At 39.7% G+C, this 18,408-nt stretch overlaps 1 protein-coding gene across 2 annotated transcripts in view; it reads right to left on the reverse strand.

Annotated features, from left to right (window-relative positions):
- Positions 1 to 18,408, reverse strand: part of bmp2k (BMP2 inducible kinase) — a 47,004-nt gene that overhangs the window by 16,041 nt on the left and 12,555 nt on the right. For both annotated transcript variants that reach the window (XM_051422883.1, XM_051422881.1), the window contains exons 2-7: positions 10,567 to 10,685; positions 8,699 to 8,804; positions 7,650 to 7,792; positions 5,297 to 5,418; positions 3,105 to 3,186; positions 585 to 717 (exon numbers count right to left, since the gene is read on the reverse strand). In XM_051422883.1, coding sequence (XP_051278843.1) covers positions 585 to 717; positions 3,105 to 3,186; positions 5,297 to 5,418; positions 7,650 to 7,792; positions 8,699 to 8,804; positions 10,567 to 10,685 — 705 coding nt within the window. The remainder of the gene's footprint in view (positions 1 to 584; positions 718 to 3,104; positions 3,187 to 5,296; positions 5,419 to 7,649; positions 7,793 to 8,698; positions 8,805 to 10,566; positions 10,686 to 18,408) is intronic.

An 18,408-nucleotide genomic window follows, 5' to 3' on the forward strand; every position in this document is an offset into this window, starting at 1 on the left:
GCATTTAAGGAAGTGAAAAAACTTGAAAGCAAACAAGGCTGTCATGACTGACAGTCCATGGCTGGTTCAAACAGGCTAAAGTAAATGCATAACAACAAAACTCAAGTCGATTATAGATCACGCTGGGGTTGAACACAGCCAGCAAACAGTCAAAGTAACACTGCAAAACAAGATTGTGGGTGCAAATTACAATCTAGTTATTGGCAGAAAATATATAGAATGAAAACTGGAAACTTATGTGCTGCATTTTGTGTGATTGTGTTGGTAACTATAACTATAAGTGAAGTTCTATTATGGGGAGAAAGTTTTCCACCTCAAACGCGTTTTTTCTACAGTTGTCCTTCATAATTAGACAAACTGAAAATAAGGCAGAAAAAGTACAAGTAGAGCAGTTCTAGAGTAAAGATAAATCATCATATACATATCATATATACATGCATGCATTGGTTTTAAAAAACAAACAATGAAACTAAATAGTGATTCACTAAATAGTGACAGAAAGTGATTCTCGTATAGTAATTATATACTCCTGTATCATTAGAATGCACATTATGACATTAATTCATATTAACTCACAAACTTACTGATTAAACAGTGCAACTTGAAGGAGAATTTTGAGTTATCTGGAACAATAAAGGTTCCGTCACATATGGCAACTTGACTCTCCCCAAATGGAAGTGCGAAGAAACACAGCTTGTACAACAAGCATCCAAGTGCCTGTGGAGAAAACAGAAACAGTGCTGAAAAACACCTGAACCCAGTCACTCTTAGGGCTGGGTATCACTTGAAATTTTCAATGCCAGTGCAAACACGATACATGAGTTTTGGCATCGTATTGCAACATATGTTTTTCAAATGCTTTCTTTGAGAATTATAAACATGTTTTCTACAAAACAGACAAACCTCAAATGCATCACGGCTTAATGTTTTAACATAACCTAAATAAAATAATGATTAAAACTTAAAAATTATGATGATTAAGTAAACAAGACTATGAATCTGACAAAGCATCTGATGCCAACTTTGAATGCTTGACAGTTTTTGATGCTTAGTGCTCCAGGCACATCTTGTTTGGAACTTGAAAGTATTATTACAGAAGATTTACACTCAAACAGAGAAACCACACAAAAGTGAAGTTGTAAACCCCCCCTGTAGTAAGAACTTGGGTACTTCCCTCACTGCTTTAAGACTATGAGGATACAGCCATTAATGTTCAAGTTGTTTTGAGTGAAAAACATTAAGATTACCACCAGAAGATACAAGAAGTCTGTAAATGAGAAACAAGAAGATTTGAGATGTAACTAACTGATTTGTTTTTATAACGCTCGAGCGAGAATTATCTGCAGTACTCATCAGTACTCACCACAGATATCGGAAATACGCATGACAAATAGACTTCGACAGCCACTTAATGTGTCAAGTACAGTCCATCCTAGCAGGAAAGAACCCTGACAATGTTGTTGCCTTTCTCTACACAGAGAAGCACAGGCCTATTTAGCAAAGAGTTAATGTTCCTTATGTCAGTGGCTAAAAAGCTGCTTTTAAAAACAGGCCTAGAGTCTGCTCCCCTGGTAATGTGGCTGTCCAAACAAATCCACATGCAAAAGTGCTCTGCTCCCAAAATCATATATTCAGTTGGCGCTATATTTGGCTCCGGCATCTTTTTGTTGATGCCGTTGGAGATGAAAGGGACTTTGGAATTAGCGACAGCATGTATGCAATCTTCTCGTTTAAGCTCTCCATCTGAAGACGGATATCTTTCACAGTTCTCCACTCAACGAGCTAATCCAGTCTGATACTAAACTCCTAATCTGAGTCAGACAGCATATTCGCCAACAACCCCAAAATGCACGGATAAATGCCTATGACATTTGAGTGAGGCCCAATGTACATGTATGTAAAACAGCAGAGTTTCAAACATGGCTAAACATAGAACAGGAAGTGAAAATGCAGGGGGTGGTCCACAGGAAGTTGGTGTTTTTGTTGAACGTCCCACAGTAGTTGTCTTCCTACAACCAGAGGCCTATTTAAAGCTTATGTCTATTCGTCTATTCATCTGCTAATGTACACACATATATAACTACCAGTGCAAATTGACACATTTCGCCACAGGGGCAAAAGACTGTTTTAAGTGGCTGGGAGGTCGATATGTATTAACATGTGTCAGTGATTATACTCATGTTGTTTTACTTGTCTGGCATTTGAATTATATATAATCCAATGCACATCTTAGAGAAGCGTATGGAAATACAATACAATACATTTCCCATGACTTCTGCACAAAACTTTGGCTGACAGCTTTGATAGACACCAGTGTTTTTTGTTTGTTGTTGTTTTATGGAAGGCAGAATGAATTTGCACTGGTTTACTGGTTTACATACAATATGCTCATAGGCACATTCTTAATAAAAACATCTAGAACAATTGATTCACAGTTGAACCAAGCACACACATTTTTATACATGTGTCCCATCAACAGCCACATCTTTATATGCTGGCTGTTTTAACTCCCTGGGTTTTAGTGCATCAATTTACACCACTCCTCAAAATGGCTGCTGTCCAAGCCCTTGTTCCTGCCTCTCTACCTCACACCTTTAAAAACAGCCAAGACCTATTTCACACAAGCTTATCAAGGTCCTCAACTGGGCATAATTATCTGAAACGGGGAAAATAGAAAAGGACAGGCAGCAGGGAGAGAGGAAAAGGACGAGGCAGAGTCCTGGCTTCGCTGTGAATGATGTTGCTTAATGTTTTATGAGGGAAAAACACTGTTGGAGAGCTGGTGGAGGCAAACAGCCTGGGGTAAGCCAGGAGACAGACAGAGAGATAGAGAGAGAGAAGGGAGGAGGAACCTGTCGGGGCAGAGTGACGCCCAGGACACTGCCAGGACAAACCAGCCCTGCAGGGTGCATAAGACACACACAGACACACAGACACAGACACACACACACACACACACACACACACACACACACACACAGACACACACACACACACAGACACACACACACACAGACACACACACACACACACACACACACACACACAGAGACACAGAGACACAGAGTACAGGTACTGTACACACATACAAAGTATGACCTTACCCATATATCAGCCTTAGTGGTGATGGCTTTCCCTGCATACAAGTTAATCATCTCCGGCGAGCGATATGAAAGGGTCGTGTACCTGTGAGATACAACAACAGGACGTAGTCAATGGCAGGTCAATGATCAGATGAGTAGGTTTACTCAATTACTGTACCTAAACACAGTTTTCAGGTACTTCTCATTTGTTTTGGCCACTTGGGGGCAGCTGAAACAAGTTGTGAACATGACAGATCATGAAAATCACTCTGCGAGAGCAGTAAGGGTGACCCATAACAGAAAGGTTGCGTGCCGAATGACTAAACAATGACCTGAAACTAACTACAAAGATGCAGATTCAGTGATCACTAAGAGCAACAACCTTCACATTGTCACATTCATTTCATGTTGCATTTGATACATTGTTATTTTAAAATATTAATATAGCCACTTTAATTTGAATCCAATAATACCATATAGATAATATAAACAATATATTTTTAATAGTTCAAGTATATTTTATTGCTACTTGTGTAGTTCTGCTACAGAAGGCCTTTTACATGTAATGGAGAACTTTTTAGTTTTTTTATTAAGGTTTAGAATATTTCTTTCAATACTGTCAAGCACACTTCTCTTTGACTGACACGTGTGCTTCTGTTAACTGATGCACAGAACAAACAAAAAAAATAAAATAAAAAAATCATCTGCCAGCAAAGGCTGCCTAATTCACCTGTCAGGCTAAGAGAGAGCCAGACATTTTATTTTGTTTTCTATTCAATAACTTGGATAACAATCAGAGCAGCTGGTTGTGTTTGGAATAAACCCAGCTGTGTTATGAAAATGCAAAGACTGTAAGAATCACCACAGTGTAGAGGACTGATGGTTTCTGTATGACCTGTGTCACAAAGAAGGAGAGTTTACCAAAGTCATATACAGCCAATAATCACACATTATACTTTATTGCAGCAATAAATGTGGGAAAAGTCAACAGGACAGATCTGAAGGGACTGCTGTGATTTGACACGACACAAATAGAACGCATAGACTAACACAGCAAAAGTACAGTGGTTGTGGCCATAGGAGCAACACATTTACCACCTCCTAACATACCATTACAACAACAATGTGATTGTTTTCAGTAGCATGTGTATTTTTGGTTTACTTGCACAGAGAATGAGAGTGTTTGCTAGCACAGTTCTATGTTTGGGGAATAGAGCTATTCTGATGTACTTCCATTGTGACTTGCATGCTCACTTATTTGCTTTGTGGGTGCAAATAAACACACCTGGAAATGTAGCAGGTTTACAGCAATCTGGCCATACGGCAAATACAGTTTAGATAGGAGTGCTATGACGGCCTAACAGTGGTATGAGTTAAGTGGGAATACAGCAGGTTCATTTGTTGGGCTCATCATAAGACTACCCCTGATAAGACACAGGTAACTTTCCCCTCAAATAAACCTACCAGTTAATTTATGGTCATTTTTGTCCCTTTTGAAAGTTCCTGCTTCCATTTATACTGTATTTGAAGATGATGATAAAGATCAGACAGATTAGACCAATTAGATGGCAACATCTTTGTTTGAAACAGAGTTGTCAGGTTGTTCTATGTAATTTTCTCTTGTGTGACAGTGTGATGTTTGCATTGATATTAGACAGGAACGGCCACAAAATCTGCTGAGTGGTTATATTTCTGCTTTTGAAAGTACCCGAATCTAAACAATGAGCATAAAACTCCTAAAACATTAATAACAATACGAAATGTTTCTATAGCACAATCCCTATTGTAGCTATCTTGAAAATTAGTTAGTTAAACTGATTCAAAACTAGTTTAACCAGTCAGTGAGTGATATTTAATAGGGCAAAGTCTTCCTTGATCCTGTGCCATCATTAAGTACTTTCTCAGTAGCAGGGTCTTTTGGACGAGGAAATAAACTGAACCTATACATGTTCCTGCAGGGAAATGTAGGCTCCTGAGTTTTCAGAAACATTCATGGGTTTTTCCTAACGTTCCTGTGGTGAAAAAGGCCTGTTATGCTGGTTTTTTTTTAAATTATTTTACATGACAGTGTCAACTTTACATGATACTTTGACAAGGAAAACAATACTGTTCCAGCATCCAGAACATATAAGTGACAGGTATATATTATGGTTTTACCAACTGTTGTATTGAGTGACATGCAGAACATGGCTTTCAATTAGGAAAAAACATACTTCTTAATCTCGTCCTCCACAGCAGTCACGCCGTCTTTTTGTGGCAGCAAAACCTTGTGAGTGGCACTGCCGAAGTCACACAGCACATAATTTCCCTGGTCGTTTAGCAGGATGTTTTCAACCTAAAATAAAGAAAAGAAAGAAAGACAAGATTAAAGACTTTTAATGGAAAAGACAACAGGGGGAAAACATAGCTAAAACATTGCAAAGGCACTAATGACAACTCAACAACATACACTATGAAGTGACATATGCAGGTGAATGTAACTTTGTCTTGACTGGCTGATCTGAACACCAATAACAAAGCTGAGAGTCACTGTGTGTGTGCAAAGAAAAAAAATACTGGGGGTTTAGGGGAGTGGGTTCTAAAAACCAAAACAAAATATGTTAGGTAATCAGTATACATCTTTAATGTAAATCCTCAAAAAGTCACACAACATAAACAGTATGTATTAAAACAAAAGGAGGACATTTCAGTTATAACACACACTGCCTGCAGGTGGCAGAAGCTGGAACTTTCTTTACCTGTAGGTGGCACAAACAACATGTCAGCAACATCTGCAGGTTTAAACTGCTAATGCTATTTATTTGTTTTGTTAGTATACTGGTTTGAAAATGACCAAACAGCTCCTTTCCAATGTGCAAGCTACATCCTGTATAATCTAGCTAAAGCTAGACTGTGGTCGTGATTGAGACGCATTATTCCATCAGCTGTGACTCTGAAATAACTGTGGCAGACAGATAAACAAGCAACCAAGCCGAATCTCATCTCTAATTACATCGTAATGGGCAAGGATGACAATTAGTGGATAAAGTTGCTTGTAAAAACTCACAAATCCCACACCCACACACAAAACTGCTTTAATACACAGTGATGGAGTAATGAGACAAGGCCTCATTACAGTAATTCTGCCACAGGAGTCTTGTTATAGTTTGTTTACTGGTAGACAAACATTGTTAGTCTGAAAAACAGATATTTTTTTCCAGATTTTTATGTTATACGTGTTTCCATTTCCATTCCAGTTTCAGGCCTCAGTTTCTAAATAATACTTTTATTTTAGGGCCAAAGAGAGATTACACACCTAACAGAAAGTAACAAAGGCAGGTGGAGAAAAGACTGGAGACAAGTAGCAACAGGGAAAGTGCAACACAGGCATAAGATGTAAAATGTGAAAAGTGAACATCTGAAAATAGAAAGCCAGTAAGCCATTTGTAGGAGCTGTGACAGAGAAGAGGCCAAAAGGAGGACCAAGAGAAAACAATTTCAAACTGTCCAAGGGAAAACTGAGCTAATGAAAGCAACATAGAGTGTCTCAATACTGTTGACAGCTCAGGGTTAAGGGGCTTTTTTTGCACTCTCACTTCCCCTGGCAATGTGTGACTGGGCCTCCATGGTCTTTTGTGTCCCTGCGATGTTATGTAAGCCATGTAGGCTGAACAGATAGATGCAGACAGCAAACAGAGGACAGGCCTGTGGAGCTGAAGGGACCGCGCTGTTTAGAGGCTTGTCCAACTGGACAGAGCACAGTGGCCCACTGACGGGGCACTGAGGAGAATTTAACCAGGGTGGGAAATAACAGCCGGACTCCAGGCATCAGCAAGAAGAGGGTAAATCTGGCTCGTTGCCACGCTTGATTTGAAAATCTATTCTAAAAATTAAGTTAGTGAGGAATTTCAAGATGTACCGGCTACTGTGGCTTGTACAAAGAGTATGTTTGGTGGAAGAGAAGGAGGAAAAGGAGGTGGATGAGTAACTAACAGGACGAAGAGGAGGCAGAGGAAATAAGAACAAGCTGGCAAAGGAAGTGGGGGAGCGTAAAAAGGAAGCAGAGGGGTTAGAACAAGCAGTGAAGTGAAACTAAGGCGTTCTTTCTTCTGCTGACCAAGCAGATTTACATCACTTAAGTTTATAAACATCATCTGACATTAAATTTAATAAATAACTGTTCAAGCAGCCATCCACAAGTTCCTCCTTTTGATATTGTTGACATCTCACTGTACATTTTGTGCAGAGCACCAAGCTTCTCATATTTGTCAAACAGCGCTGGTTTTTCTGATGAGTTTTTGGTTTCTGTTGAGGAAGTTTGTAGGTCAAACCCTTTCCTTTAAGTACTCATAGTAACTGCCCAGTTATTCTTTTACTGATTCTGTTGCTGCTTCCAGGAATATTATTTCTTCCTTTTTTAAGACCTTTTAGACTTAGTGGGAAGAACAGTCAGAGTAGGAATTAACTAAATAGCTCAACCAGAATTAACATGTGCAACCTATTAATATCGTGCTGCATGGTTACTTTTTGGCCAGAGGAACTCCAGCAGGTTGGGTTATAGTCGATTAAGACGATTGCGGATCTCACCTTGAGGTCTCTGTGGATGATGGGTGTCTTGCATTGGTGCAGGCGAGCCACAGCCTCACAGGCATCACAGAAAATGTGGAGGACCTCAGCCTCAGTGAAGCCCACATTCAACCGCTGGTTCATCTGCTTCACAACCTGACCCGCTGCGGGAGAGAGGTGGAAAGACAGCTTTAGATCATAACACAGGTCAGGCTGGGAAACCAATAACAATGTTTGGTGTTTCAACCGTTGCAAACTTTATTGCAAACTATATTTACCAACTGGGATAGTTTTCAGTTGTCCTGTATAAGTATACTTACATTCACACCCTCAAGCTGAACTTGACTGATCAAAACCTAATATTAACATGATAGCAATTGGTCCCAAAATGATCTAGATAGATGTTTTGCTATTATTAATACAAGTTGGCTAAGGTCATATTTTGTGTTATAACAATAAACCACTAACATTTCAAATGTTTGAAGTACATCACAGTATCCTCTGCTTTTAGCTAACTTTAGCATAATGTTTTACAGCCAATAAAATGTGTGCCAGAAAATTTAGCCAAAATGCTATTGCAATATCAGGTCTTTGGACCAGGATAAACGTTTCAATCCATTTCTAAGTAAACAAAATATGTCACCATGTAAAGGCTTCACCTAACTATCTGATTATTCTCAGTAACCAAAGTAGAGTTTGGATGTAAACTTGTCCAATGAGGGCAAAACTGCTCAAAATAGCCCTAAAAAGGCAAGCTGAGTCAGTGAGCTACCACAATCAATAGAGGGGCCACACAAAGGACAGAGGCAGCAACAGAGCATGTAACTATGAGACACATAAAAAATAACAAATAACAGCCTATTATAGTTGAGTTGGTGAATCCTACACTGTATTACTATTACTATTACCCAGTGTGCAGAATATAAAGTTGGCTAATAAACCAACCCTGACACAAATAAAAATCAGAAGTTATATATTATAAACAGAAAGCACAACTTCAATGAAGCTGAACTGTGCATGAGTACATAACATGGTGGTTATGTCATTGTTTCAGAACAGAAGGGATGTACCTTTACAGTACTCCATGAGGATCAGGACCTCCCACACACTGTCCGACACTGCATTGATTGTGGAGTCCAGGTAGCCGACAATGTTCTTATGGCCCGACAGCTCTTTCTACATATGGGATGAAAAGACGTGAAAACGGTCAGGACAGAAAGACACAAATATTCACAAGTATTATGTAAGAAGAAATTAAGATTGTATTATATATGGAAGATTTCCATAACATATTCATAACCAGAATTTAATATTTAAAAGGCCATTACTCCTACTACATAAACAAAATATACAAGGTAGCTATTTAGGCAATTAGAAACGATATATTTGTATTATGTACACAGTTTTGCCCTTTTCAGTGAATGCTGCTTAATATTCATGTTTGGACTTATGTAGTGTTTCTGCTATATTTAATGTACAATTCAAAATTAAGTATTAAAATCTGCAGTCTGGAATAATGCTGCTGTTTCTTTGTGGCATTGCAACAATGAAAAGACTGTAGACTGCATTAAAGGGTTCAGACAAGTCAATGTTAGAAAAGTTACAGACAAACTAGTTAGCTTAGCCAAAAAGTTGCAGATTTGTTTAGGGAAAAAAACGTATGCCTTATAAACAAGCTACATGTGAGTCCTATGATGTGTTTACCTCCTGGTTTTACTACGCATGAGGAAAACCACATGCACATTTGCAAAAGTATAATAGTCCAGTTCATCTTTGCAATCATGCAATCAAGCTCATCAATGTGTGTGGCAACAATGCTTTTTGTATTCTTTAGTGTTCTTACGCCATGCTGATTTCCTAACTCCACTAATCTTTCTCCACTTGATTCATTCGCTGGCTTAAAGCATCAGTGTTTGTGTTCGTTGGTTGTTAGATGCCAGTGTGAGAAGAGAGACTGCTGTGTGTTGTGGAAACCAACACACCTAAGGCAACGTCCCAACAGGCCAGGACTGTGTCAATGTTAAGGTCAGCTGTGTGTGGGTCTGTGTGGGTGAGTATTACACAGCGGATGAGGCAGTGAACAGACACACAAAGCTGGCCAAACAGCTCAGAGTGAGCTGTTCACTGACACACTGGGGTCAAACGTTCAAGACGAGACATCTGCTGCTGTCCAAGTTGTACATGTCTGGTATATAACTAAATAAATGAGAATATGTAACTTTGAATGACATTAAACACCTTGAATTGTTTTCTGTAATCATGTGAGAGCTAGCTGTGTGATACATCAAAAGTATCTCTCAATGGACCAGGTGCATTTATACAATGTCACCCAGCACACAGCCAAAAGCCCTTTGCTCTTGCCAGACTGGAAATGCTAGAAAACAAGATGAGTTAGGAAGATGGAATGAAGCCATTTATAGGCACCTTGGTTTACAAGAGCACACGTCTTTATGAGGGCTTGTGTCCCATTTGAAACAGGATTATGTGCTTAAATTAAATACCTGAAAACTAAGAATGCCCTCATGAACTTTTCAGATAATGAACAGTGTCTTCAAGTGCAAATTAAGCCCTCCAAGCACAAAAAGTGAGAGGAATCGGTTTTCCAGACAGAGAAGCATTGGAGGGAAATGCAGCAGAATCAGCAAAATGATGACTTCATACTTATTTTCAACTGATAAGCAGTGTTTAGTTCTCAACTCATGCAAATTTCCTTTTCTGGTAAACGGTTCTAATCAAACATTACTACAACCTACAGCGGCATAATTAAGCACAGGTAATAACTAAATTGAATCTTAATTTCCTATTCCATGATCAATATTTATGAAGCTAATGTACAATGAATGAAAATATTTAATATAAAGCTCTTGCAATTAGACAAACAGGACGACTTCAGTTGATTTGAGAGATAACGTCTCTAACACTGTGATGCTGCTCTCACCATGATAGTGATCTCTCTTTTGTAGACATTTAGGTCCGGGACGTTGTTGACGTACATCCTTTTAAGAGCACAGCGGACGCCACTGTGTGTTCGAGCCAGAAATACCACTGAGAAGCCTCCTGGAAAAACCAAACATGACAAGTTAGCAATATGTCTTTTTCACACATGAAATTTATTCTATAGGGTGATGGGTTATCAGGGTTCACACAGAGGCATACTATGTGGAAAAACTGCTCATTGAGCATAAAGGATAAATTAGGCAATGCTTACATAAGACTTGATTCTCCCTTGTATGTTAAAAATAATTTGTTGATGTTCTTACATGATAGACAAAGACATTTTAAATTCAACACCTGTGTCAAAATCGAACATTACAATTAAATGTCCATTGCAAACTCCTTTTTTCCCTGAACACCTTATATCTGATTTAGACGTTCAATTTCTGCTACACTGCCCATGAACAGACATTTTATGCATTCAAGTGGTCCAGTTATGCTGCTCAGTGGACAACAGTGGAGGACTGTGGGTGCTGCCAGGCGTGAATGTGGAACATACAGGAGTGCAAAATATGGCAGGGCTGAAAAAGAGATCAAACATACTCAGAGCTTATCTTAAAAGTCAATATAGAAAAATGTGTGTAATCAAGGATTTATTAAAAGGTCTCCAAAAGTTGATATTTTAACAGCAGCTAACCGATCATTTTATGAGCAACAAGGCTAAGCTTGCATTGGCCTGACTCCCACTGGCTGTAATCCTGGAGTAAATGAAGCTTTATAAAATATAGCATTTTTTGTGGGAAGTGGGGTTTCTGGTTTGGGAGTAGACTGTGTTGACAGGGAGAAGGTGTTTAGCTGTAGTGCCAGTAGCTGTTGTCACTGTGCTGTGTGTCTCTCTGGGTGAATGACACCAACACTGTGATGGGACAGTCCCTGGTCTCATTAGGAGGGGTTCACTGAGTCACTGAGTGGTGGGCATCAAAGTCCACCGACCGAGAAAGAGAAAGAAAGGATCAACAATGGTGTGCTTGTTGCCTAACAAGTTACCTTAGGTCAGCTGAAAAACAGCATGGATTTGGTTTGAGAATGAGCAGAAGGGGAGGGGAGTTGAAGTGACCAGTGGGCACAAAGGCCTTCATTGAAGAGTCCATCAACACTATGTTTAAACAGATCTCCGCCTCTTGTGTTGTTGTGAAGACAGTGCAACATAAAATCCCCAAGTACAAATAATTCATGCAGGTTAAACCTGTGTGTCACCATGAAGACAGTAAACAGAAGATTGCAGACAGTCAGGCAAAGCAAACATAAACAAACTGAAGTGTAGTGTTTGCTCATATGTAGACAAAACAGAGTTACTGTAGTAGACATTATGAGATTAGAAGGGGTGACTGATGCCATTCTGCAGCACAGAGGGATGAACAGGCAGCTAATGAGACAAAAGATAACTTGCTATAGCAAAGCTGAGGCTGACCATAACGCGAGGCAGAGTGTTCAACAGTGTAGATGAGAAACTATCAGAAACAATCAGCAAAGTGATGGTACGTTTTTGAGAGACTGGACTGGACAAGTCTATTCTGTCTCATCTATTTTTGCGTCATTTCAAAAACATCCTTGGATCAGTGGCATCAAAAATCACCAGGATCTTCGATTAGCACGTCTATTGCTGACAGCCACAAGGTCAGGCTTCGCTGCATAGACAAATGATTGAAAACTGGAGCAAACACAAGAAAATATACAAACTGCTGACAACACAACAAAACAAGCAGCAAATAAACATTAGGCTGATGCCTTGGTAACATACACAGAATGATATTAAAAACCTGTTGCAAATGAAACAAAATACTACAACCGAAATGTATCAGGGACTAATAATTTAAAATATCTCTAATGCAGGGCAAAAAGAATCTGAATTATGATTAAAATAACATAACTGAATAAAACAAATGATGTTATTTGCTGCATGTATGAATGGCCCCAGCAGTTTTATCTGCAGACCTGTAACCATCTAAAAAAAACTAAGACAGAAATATTGTTAAGACAAGTTACAATAGCCAAAGCTGTTTACGCCTGCTGGAGACGGTTCATCGATTTGCCATGGTCTGCTCTGTGTGCTAAGGTTAGCTTGATGGTCACTCCAAACAATGTGGCGAGCTTGAATTGATTTCCTGTAACGAGACAGTTGAGTGCAGAGCCATCCGGAGACTTGAGGGGAGTGGGAGTGAACTTTTAAACAGAAAACTGAATCATATGACATAGTCCAGAGAGAGCTACTTTTAAAAACACCAGGATGCATTCATTTATGAAAACTTTGTGCATGCTGAAACCAAATCATGTGTGATGCAGAGTCTGCTTTATGACCCTGTTGTATAAGAAAAAGCTACCTGTGAGTCATCTTGTGCAAATCTTATGCTTTATGTACTGCTTTGACAAAAAGGATGTAGGATGCAGACATAGTAAAGATCAAACTTGAGGCAAGAATGGAGGGAAGAAGATGTGGGGGTTGCATGGGCCAGATGACAGATTTTACAAGGCAAAATCCATTTGCTCAGGCAAAGGGCCAAGAGGCTGAAAAGAGCAGGCTGTTTAAGCATGCATGGACAAGATACAAAAGAGCAGCTAACCTTCACTCAAAAACAGAAAACTGAACAAACTACACTACACATCCTCCTGCTCACACTGAGTTGTGTCTGAGCAGAAATGTTTTAAAAGTTGTCATGTTGACTGAGAGGTGCACAAACAACATAAATTATCTCAGATCAGGTGTACTGTTTACAAGATTATTCAAGTGAGAGAAATAACCACGGCTGGAGCAAATAATCTGCTCATCTCTTTTCTTGGACCCATATCTAAGGAGCTCCAACTAAAAGAATCTTATTTTTGTAACAATACACTACAAAACAAAGGCGTAAAGGTCTGGGACAGCTCACAATAAGGTCACATCCTTACACTGAATTCTTGACAATCTTTTGTGAGATTCCCTGACACCAGCTGTTACCTCTCTGTCATTAGAAACCAATTATTTCACCGATCTTGGCAGCCGGTGGAGGGGAGGTGGCTTTTGGAAAGTTAAGAGAAGATAGAGGCCTCTGCTCAGGCCATCCTACCAAACACCTCATGTCTGCCTGCTGGCCTGCTCTGGGACTGTCTGGGGCCATATGCTCCAGGATCAGGTTCTCACTAAATCACCACCCCGAGGCTTTTGTTGCCTCCCATGACTATGCCAGCCACGGAAGTGGTACGCTATTGAGTGTATTATTCTCCTGAGTGGCTCTGGATGGAATGATTTGTTTTAGAGGGGCTTTGTGCCCAGCATACCAACTTCCTGGACAAATAAGGGACCCCTTAACAACACAAAAGGTCTCTCACTGTACAGAAGACTGGCTTCAACCAATGACATCAACAGAGCTGTCTGTAACCAACTGACAGGGGCTACACAGATGCAAACAGTAACATGCTATGTCAAAAAAAGGTTGTTGATTGTAGTCAACAATAAATGTTATACCGGTAGAAAGCTTTTGCTAGCCAAGAGCAACGGTGTTGGAACATTACAGATATAGTAAAGCATTCTAAGTATTCAAGTCATTTATTTTACCGCATTCAGTGTTAATTTCAGCGTTAAACTTGTGTATGTCATGACACTGTTCTGGCCGATGCCTATGATGGTGCGGGCTAGCAACACTGTTAGCTACTGCAGAACGGTCAACTTCTGCCACCAGTTAGACTCCTCCTACAAGACAGGTCATCACTGTTTAAAAATATAAAAAGGATCTAGACTAAACTTGAGCCCCAACCCAAGCCAAGAGGATCTAGCAAATTTTAAAAGAAGGCCTAAAAATGTCCATATTTCATGAATCATCTGCCTTATCATGTCCTCACATCTCTTAAATGTTAATTAACTCACTAAAGGCACACAGATTTTAGAGTGACACGTCTGTTTTGTTGACAGATGTGGAAATCGAAAGATGATTTGCTCCAAGTTAGACTGATAGACAGACTCATAAAAACACACAGCAAGGTTCTTGTGAACAGAAGTGGAACTGAAATCTTTTAATGTATTAAAGCATTGCTGATGGACATGTCTAACTCCGTTACTTATTGCCAATTAGTCACATCTTGCTGTTCTTGTACTTCCCCTCCTGCTCAACTGTTAGCTGGCTGCACTGTGGAGAGGGGATGGAAGCACTTCACCATGAGGACATGGTCAGTTGTCAGTGACAGTTGGAAGGAAAACCCCGAATCCAACAGGCCAAGGAGAAAGGAGGGGGTTGCTGACATTAAAGCCTGGTACTGGGTGAGGGCTGTAATTACTGGAGAATTTTCCCCAGCCCTGCATCCAGCACTAGGGACCCTGACATCACTGCAAAGCCTGACTAACTAGGACAGTCACAGGCAGCCCACATGACAGCCTGTGGAAGAGGCTTGAAAGAGGATCTCAACAGCCTTTGCGAAACAGATACTCAGCATGCCTTATGATATAGGCAAGAAGAAAAAAAACTTCACAAGTGGTAGAGGAGTGTTTCAAACAGATTAGAGGATTTAGTAACACGCAGCAAACAGAGATGATACGTTTACAGTTTCTGCTCAGGCGCAAGGCACAGATGTTCTTCCTCTGCAGCATGATGTCATCTGTGATAACAGACCACTCTCTGATTGACAGTCTTTCTGTTCCTCTCTCTGTCTTTCGCCGTTGGTGTCACTCATTCCAACCCACAGCTTTACACTTAAGATAGTGTGACATCTTAGCTTGTTTCAAAAAGTAAGAATGTAGTTCAATTCAGAGTGCCTCCCTCAGCTATAGAACTGCTTTTAAGAGGGAGAATGCCATTTCTTTTGGAGAACATTTGGAGCAGGCTTAGGTATTTCCTCCTGGAGGCCCCCATCCCCAAACATGAGCCCACAACACTCACCCTATAAGTCTTCACAGTTGTAAAGCTTGAAGATGAAACCAACAAGTTTTGAACAACTTAAGGTAGCCTGTAACTGCACTGCATTACAAAAAAGGTATGAAGAAAGTTAAAACAAGTAAAAGTGGTATCTGAATATTTGTATGTCTTTTCTCTTATGTGACTGATGAAACTGTTCTACTGGAAATGATGATGAAATCAGATGAAAAGTAAGAGTTGAGCTTTGCAAAGCTTTTCACCGTTTTCTGTGCCTCCTTTTGCCTGCAAATGGCCTCTTGGCCTTCTTCCCCAACTTCCCCTAAAGTGAGTGTTATTTCGTAAGTACTAAACTTGGAAAAGGATCCCCTTTTTGGAAAAGCTCTCTAAAGGAACACAAGCCCTAAAAAGATGTAAATTTGTCCACTAAACTTAAATGCAGTGGTGGAAGAAGAATGTAGAAATACTCTGTTACAAGCACAAGTCAATCCAAAGTCCATTTTGCTTGTTTATACGTGCACTTATATGTCATTATTATTCCAAATATGTCAATATTCCACATTTGATAAGGGTCATGTAAACAGCATATTCCGTTATTCCTAATTAGGTCTTATTCCAAGTTTTTGGACATGTATACAGTGCATACAGTGCATTGAGAATATACATCTCATTTGGGGATTTTACCACAGTTTACGTAAGCTCTGTGTGTTGTAAACAAACCAACTTGCCAACAGTTTAAGGCTGGAGTAGAGATGCATGCACAAAAAGAAACAAACAAATACTTTTAAACATTATGAAGGGCCTGAATATCCACAGGTTTTGGATAAGCGGAAATATTGCAACGCTGACCTTTTCAAGAAGGTAGATGAAAGAATGAAAGAGAGGGTTTGTGTTTTGATGCAAAGATGCACTAATCATCGTCAATAAACATAATGCTGACCTAAGAATTTAGGCTGTTTGTGTTATAATCATCTGCCACTGTGGAAGAATAACTTGACATTTATTGACATTAATGACAATGGTACTGTTCATTCACAAATACAATGTGCCTCACAATTAATATTAAAAACTACAGTGGATACAGTCACACCAAAGACACAAACTACACTACCCTAGAGGTTGCAGCAAAACAAACAAAATGCCTACTTTAAAAAAAGGTCCAGCTTGTAAAATTTAGGAGCATCTATTGGCAGAAATGGAATATAATATTTATACCTATGGGGGGGCTTTTTCCAGCTTGAGATAGACAGGAAAGGGGGACAGAGAGAGGGGATGACACAAAACAAAGTGCTACAGGTCAAAGTCAAACCCATGGCCGCTGCTGCAAGGACTCAGCCATGGTACATGGGGCACCAGCTCCGTCAGGTGAGCTACCAGGGCGCCCCTAGACCTTTAATTATGTAGAAAAACATAATACAGTGCAACAAAATAGATGCTGAATTCAAACCTAATCTGAAATGTAATTTTCAGTTGGTTTTTAAAGAGGATATATATCGGTGAACATTTCTTTAACTAAAGATGTCTAACCTTTGCCTTTTAATTACTTCAATAACTTCTCTTTGGCTGTAAACTTCAACATGAAATGAACTCAAGTGTTGCAAAAGTCAATACCATCCTTCTACAATTCTGAATTCTTCTTGTAGACCAACAGGTGCCATTTTTCCACAATAAACGGAGATCTATTAACAAGCTTCGAGGTCTTTGCCAGTTTGCCATGCTGTGCCAGCTGCTCTTGCTAATTACCAATCATGACTTTCTGATCCCCAACGCTTTAGCAAATCCTTTGAGATTTGGTATTATACAGACTAATGCGGGAAGGACTTTTTTTCTTTGGCTGGGTAATGTAGTAAACAAACACGTCTTTTGGTTACCGAGTTACAATGAGTCTGCAGCACTGAAAATAAAGGCAGTCACAAATGTTTCAAAATGTAAGAGGAAAACATGTCCGTCAGTTTCATACTGTCTCCACATAAAGGTTAGGAGGCCTTATCTTCATCTGCAGCCCAAACGCAGACCATGCACCCTGAGATTTGTCACGTTCTCCAGGCACTGACAGACATATCAGTTGCAAACATCAAGCCCTTGTAACCCACTTTAAGCTGACGACTATCTGTTAAGAACACTGCTTAATCTGTTTCTCTTGAGTCCTCAAAAGTTACACCATAGCGACACTCAGAAAAGCATCAGTGGCATAGGTTGTCGGCCTAAAATAGTCATGCACTTGCTTTTAGCAAGCAGTTGACAGATTCTGCACTCTGTGAGCTTTTTCCTGACAGAACACCACACCACCATGTCATCTTTTCTGGACCTTTCAAGGTAGAATCCATGCTTTGGTTTTTGGGTAGAGGAAGGTCTTTGTAAATGGACAAATTCAAAACAATAAATAAACATTTACAAAGATAACAATGCACTCTGTGCAATCCACGTGTTTGTCCGTTTACCACAGTTAACATAAACTCTGTTGTTAAGTTTCTTCTTCCAGCCAAGTCACGTATGCATGGACATAGCAAGGAGATAACCAAGGTTATTGCAGGTCAGATATTTTTAAACTTTTGGAGATGGGGGTGGCACTCTGCCAAAACACAGCAGATAGTGGGATGCATAGTGGCCTAGAATGAATGAAAGGTGCATCCAGAGGGGGAAACAGCTGAAAACCTCAATCTGGAACCTCTTCCAACATCTGGGAGTGTGACTTGGTCATAAACAGCATTAGCATGCTGATCACATTTCAATGTTACCAGTTTTAGAGGACAGGATATATCCTAAATATGCTTGCGTCAGTGCAAGAAAATGTGGTCAATGTGGATTTTTTTTAAAATCTTCATTGAAAGAGATAAAAGATAATTTGGAGGAATCTAGATTATTCACAGGGGCCTCAGACAGAGAGGGGTTTATGAATTATCAGTATGCAATTCTGTGGTGTGAAAATCCTTAAACTAACCTTCGAGGAACATTTTTTTTCTCAT

This window comes from Dicentrarchus labrax, unplaced genomic scaffold (genome assembly GCF_905237075.1).
Source record: "Dicentrarchus labrax unplaced genomic scaffold, dlabrax2021, whole genome shotgun sequence".
Lineage (NCBI taxonomy): Eukaryota > Metazoa > Chordata > Actinopteri > Moronidae > Dicentrarchus > Dicentrarchus labrax.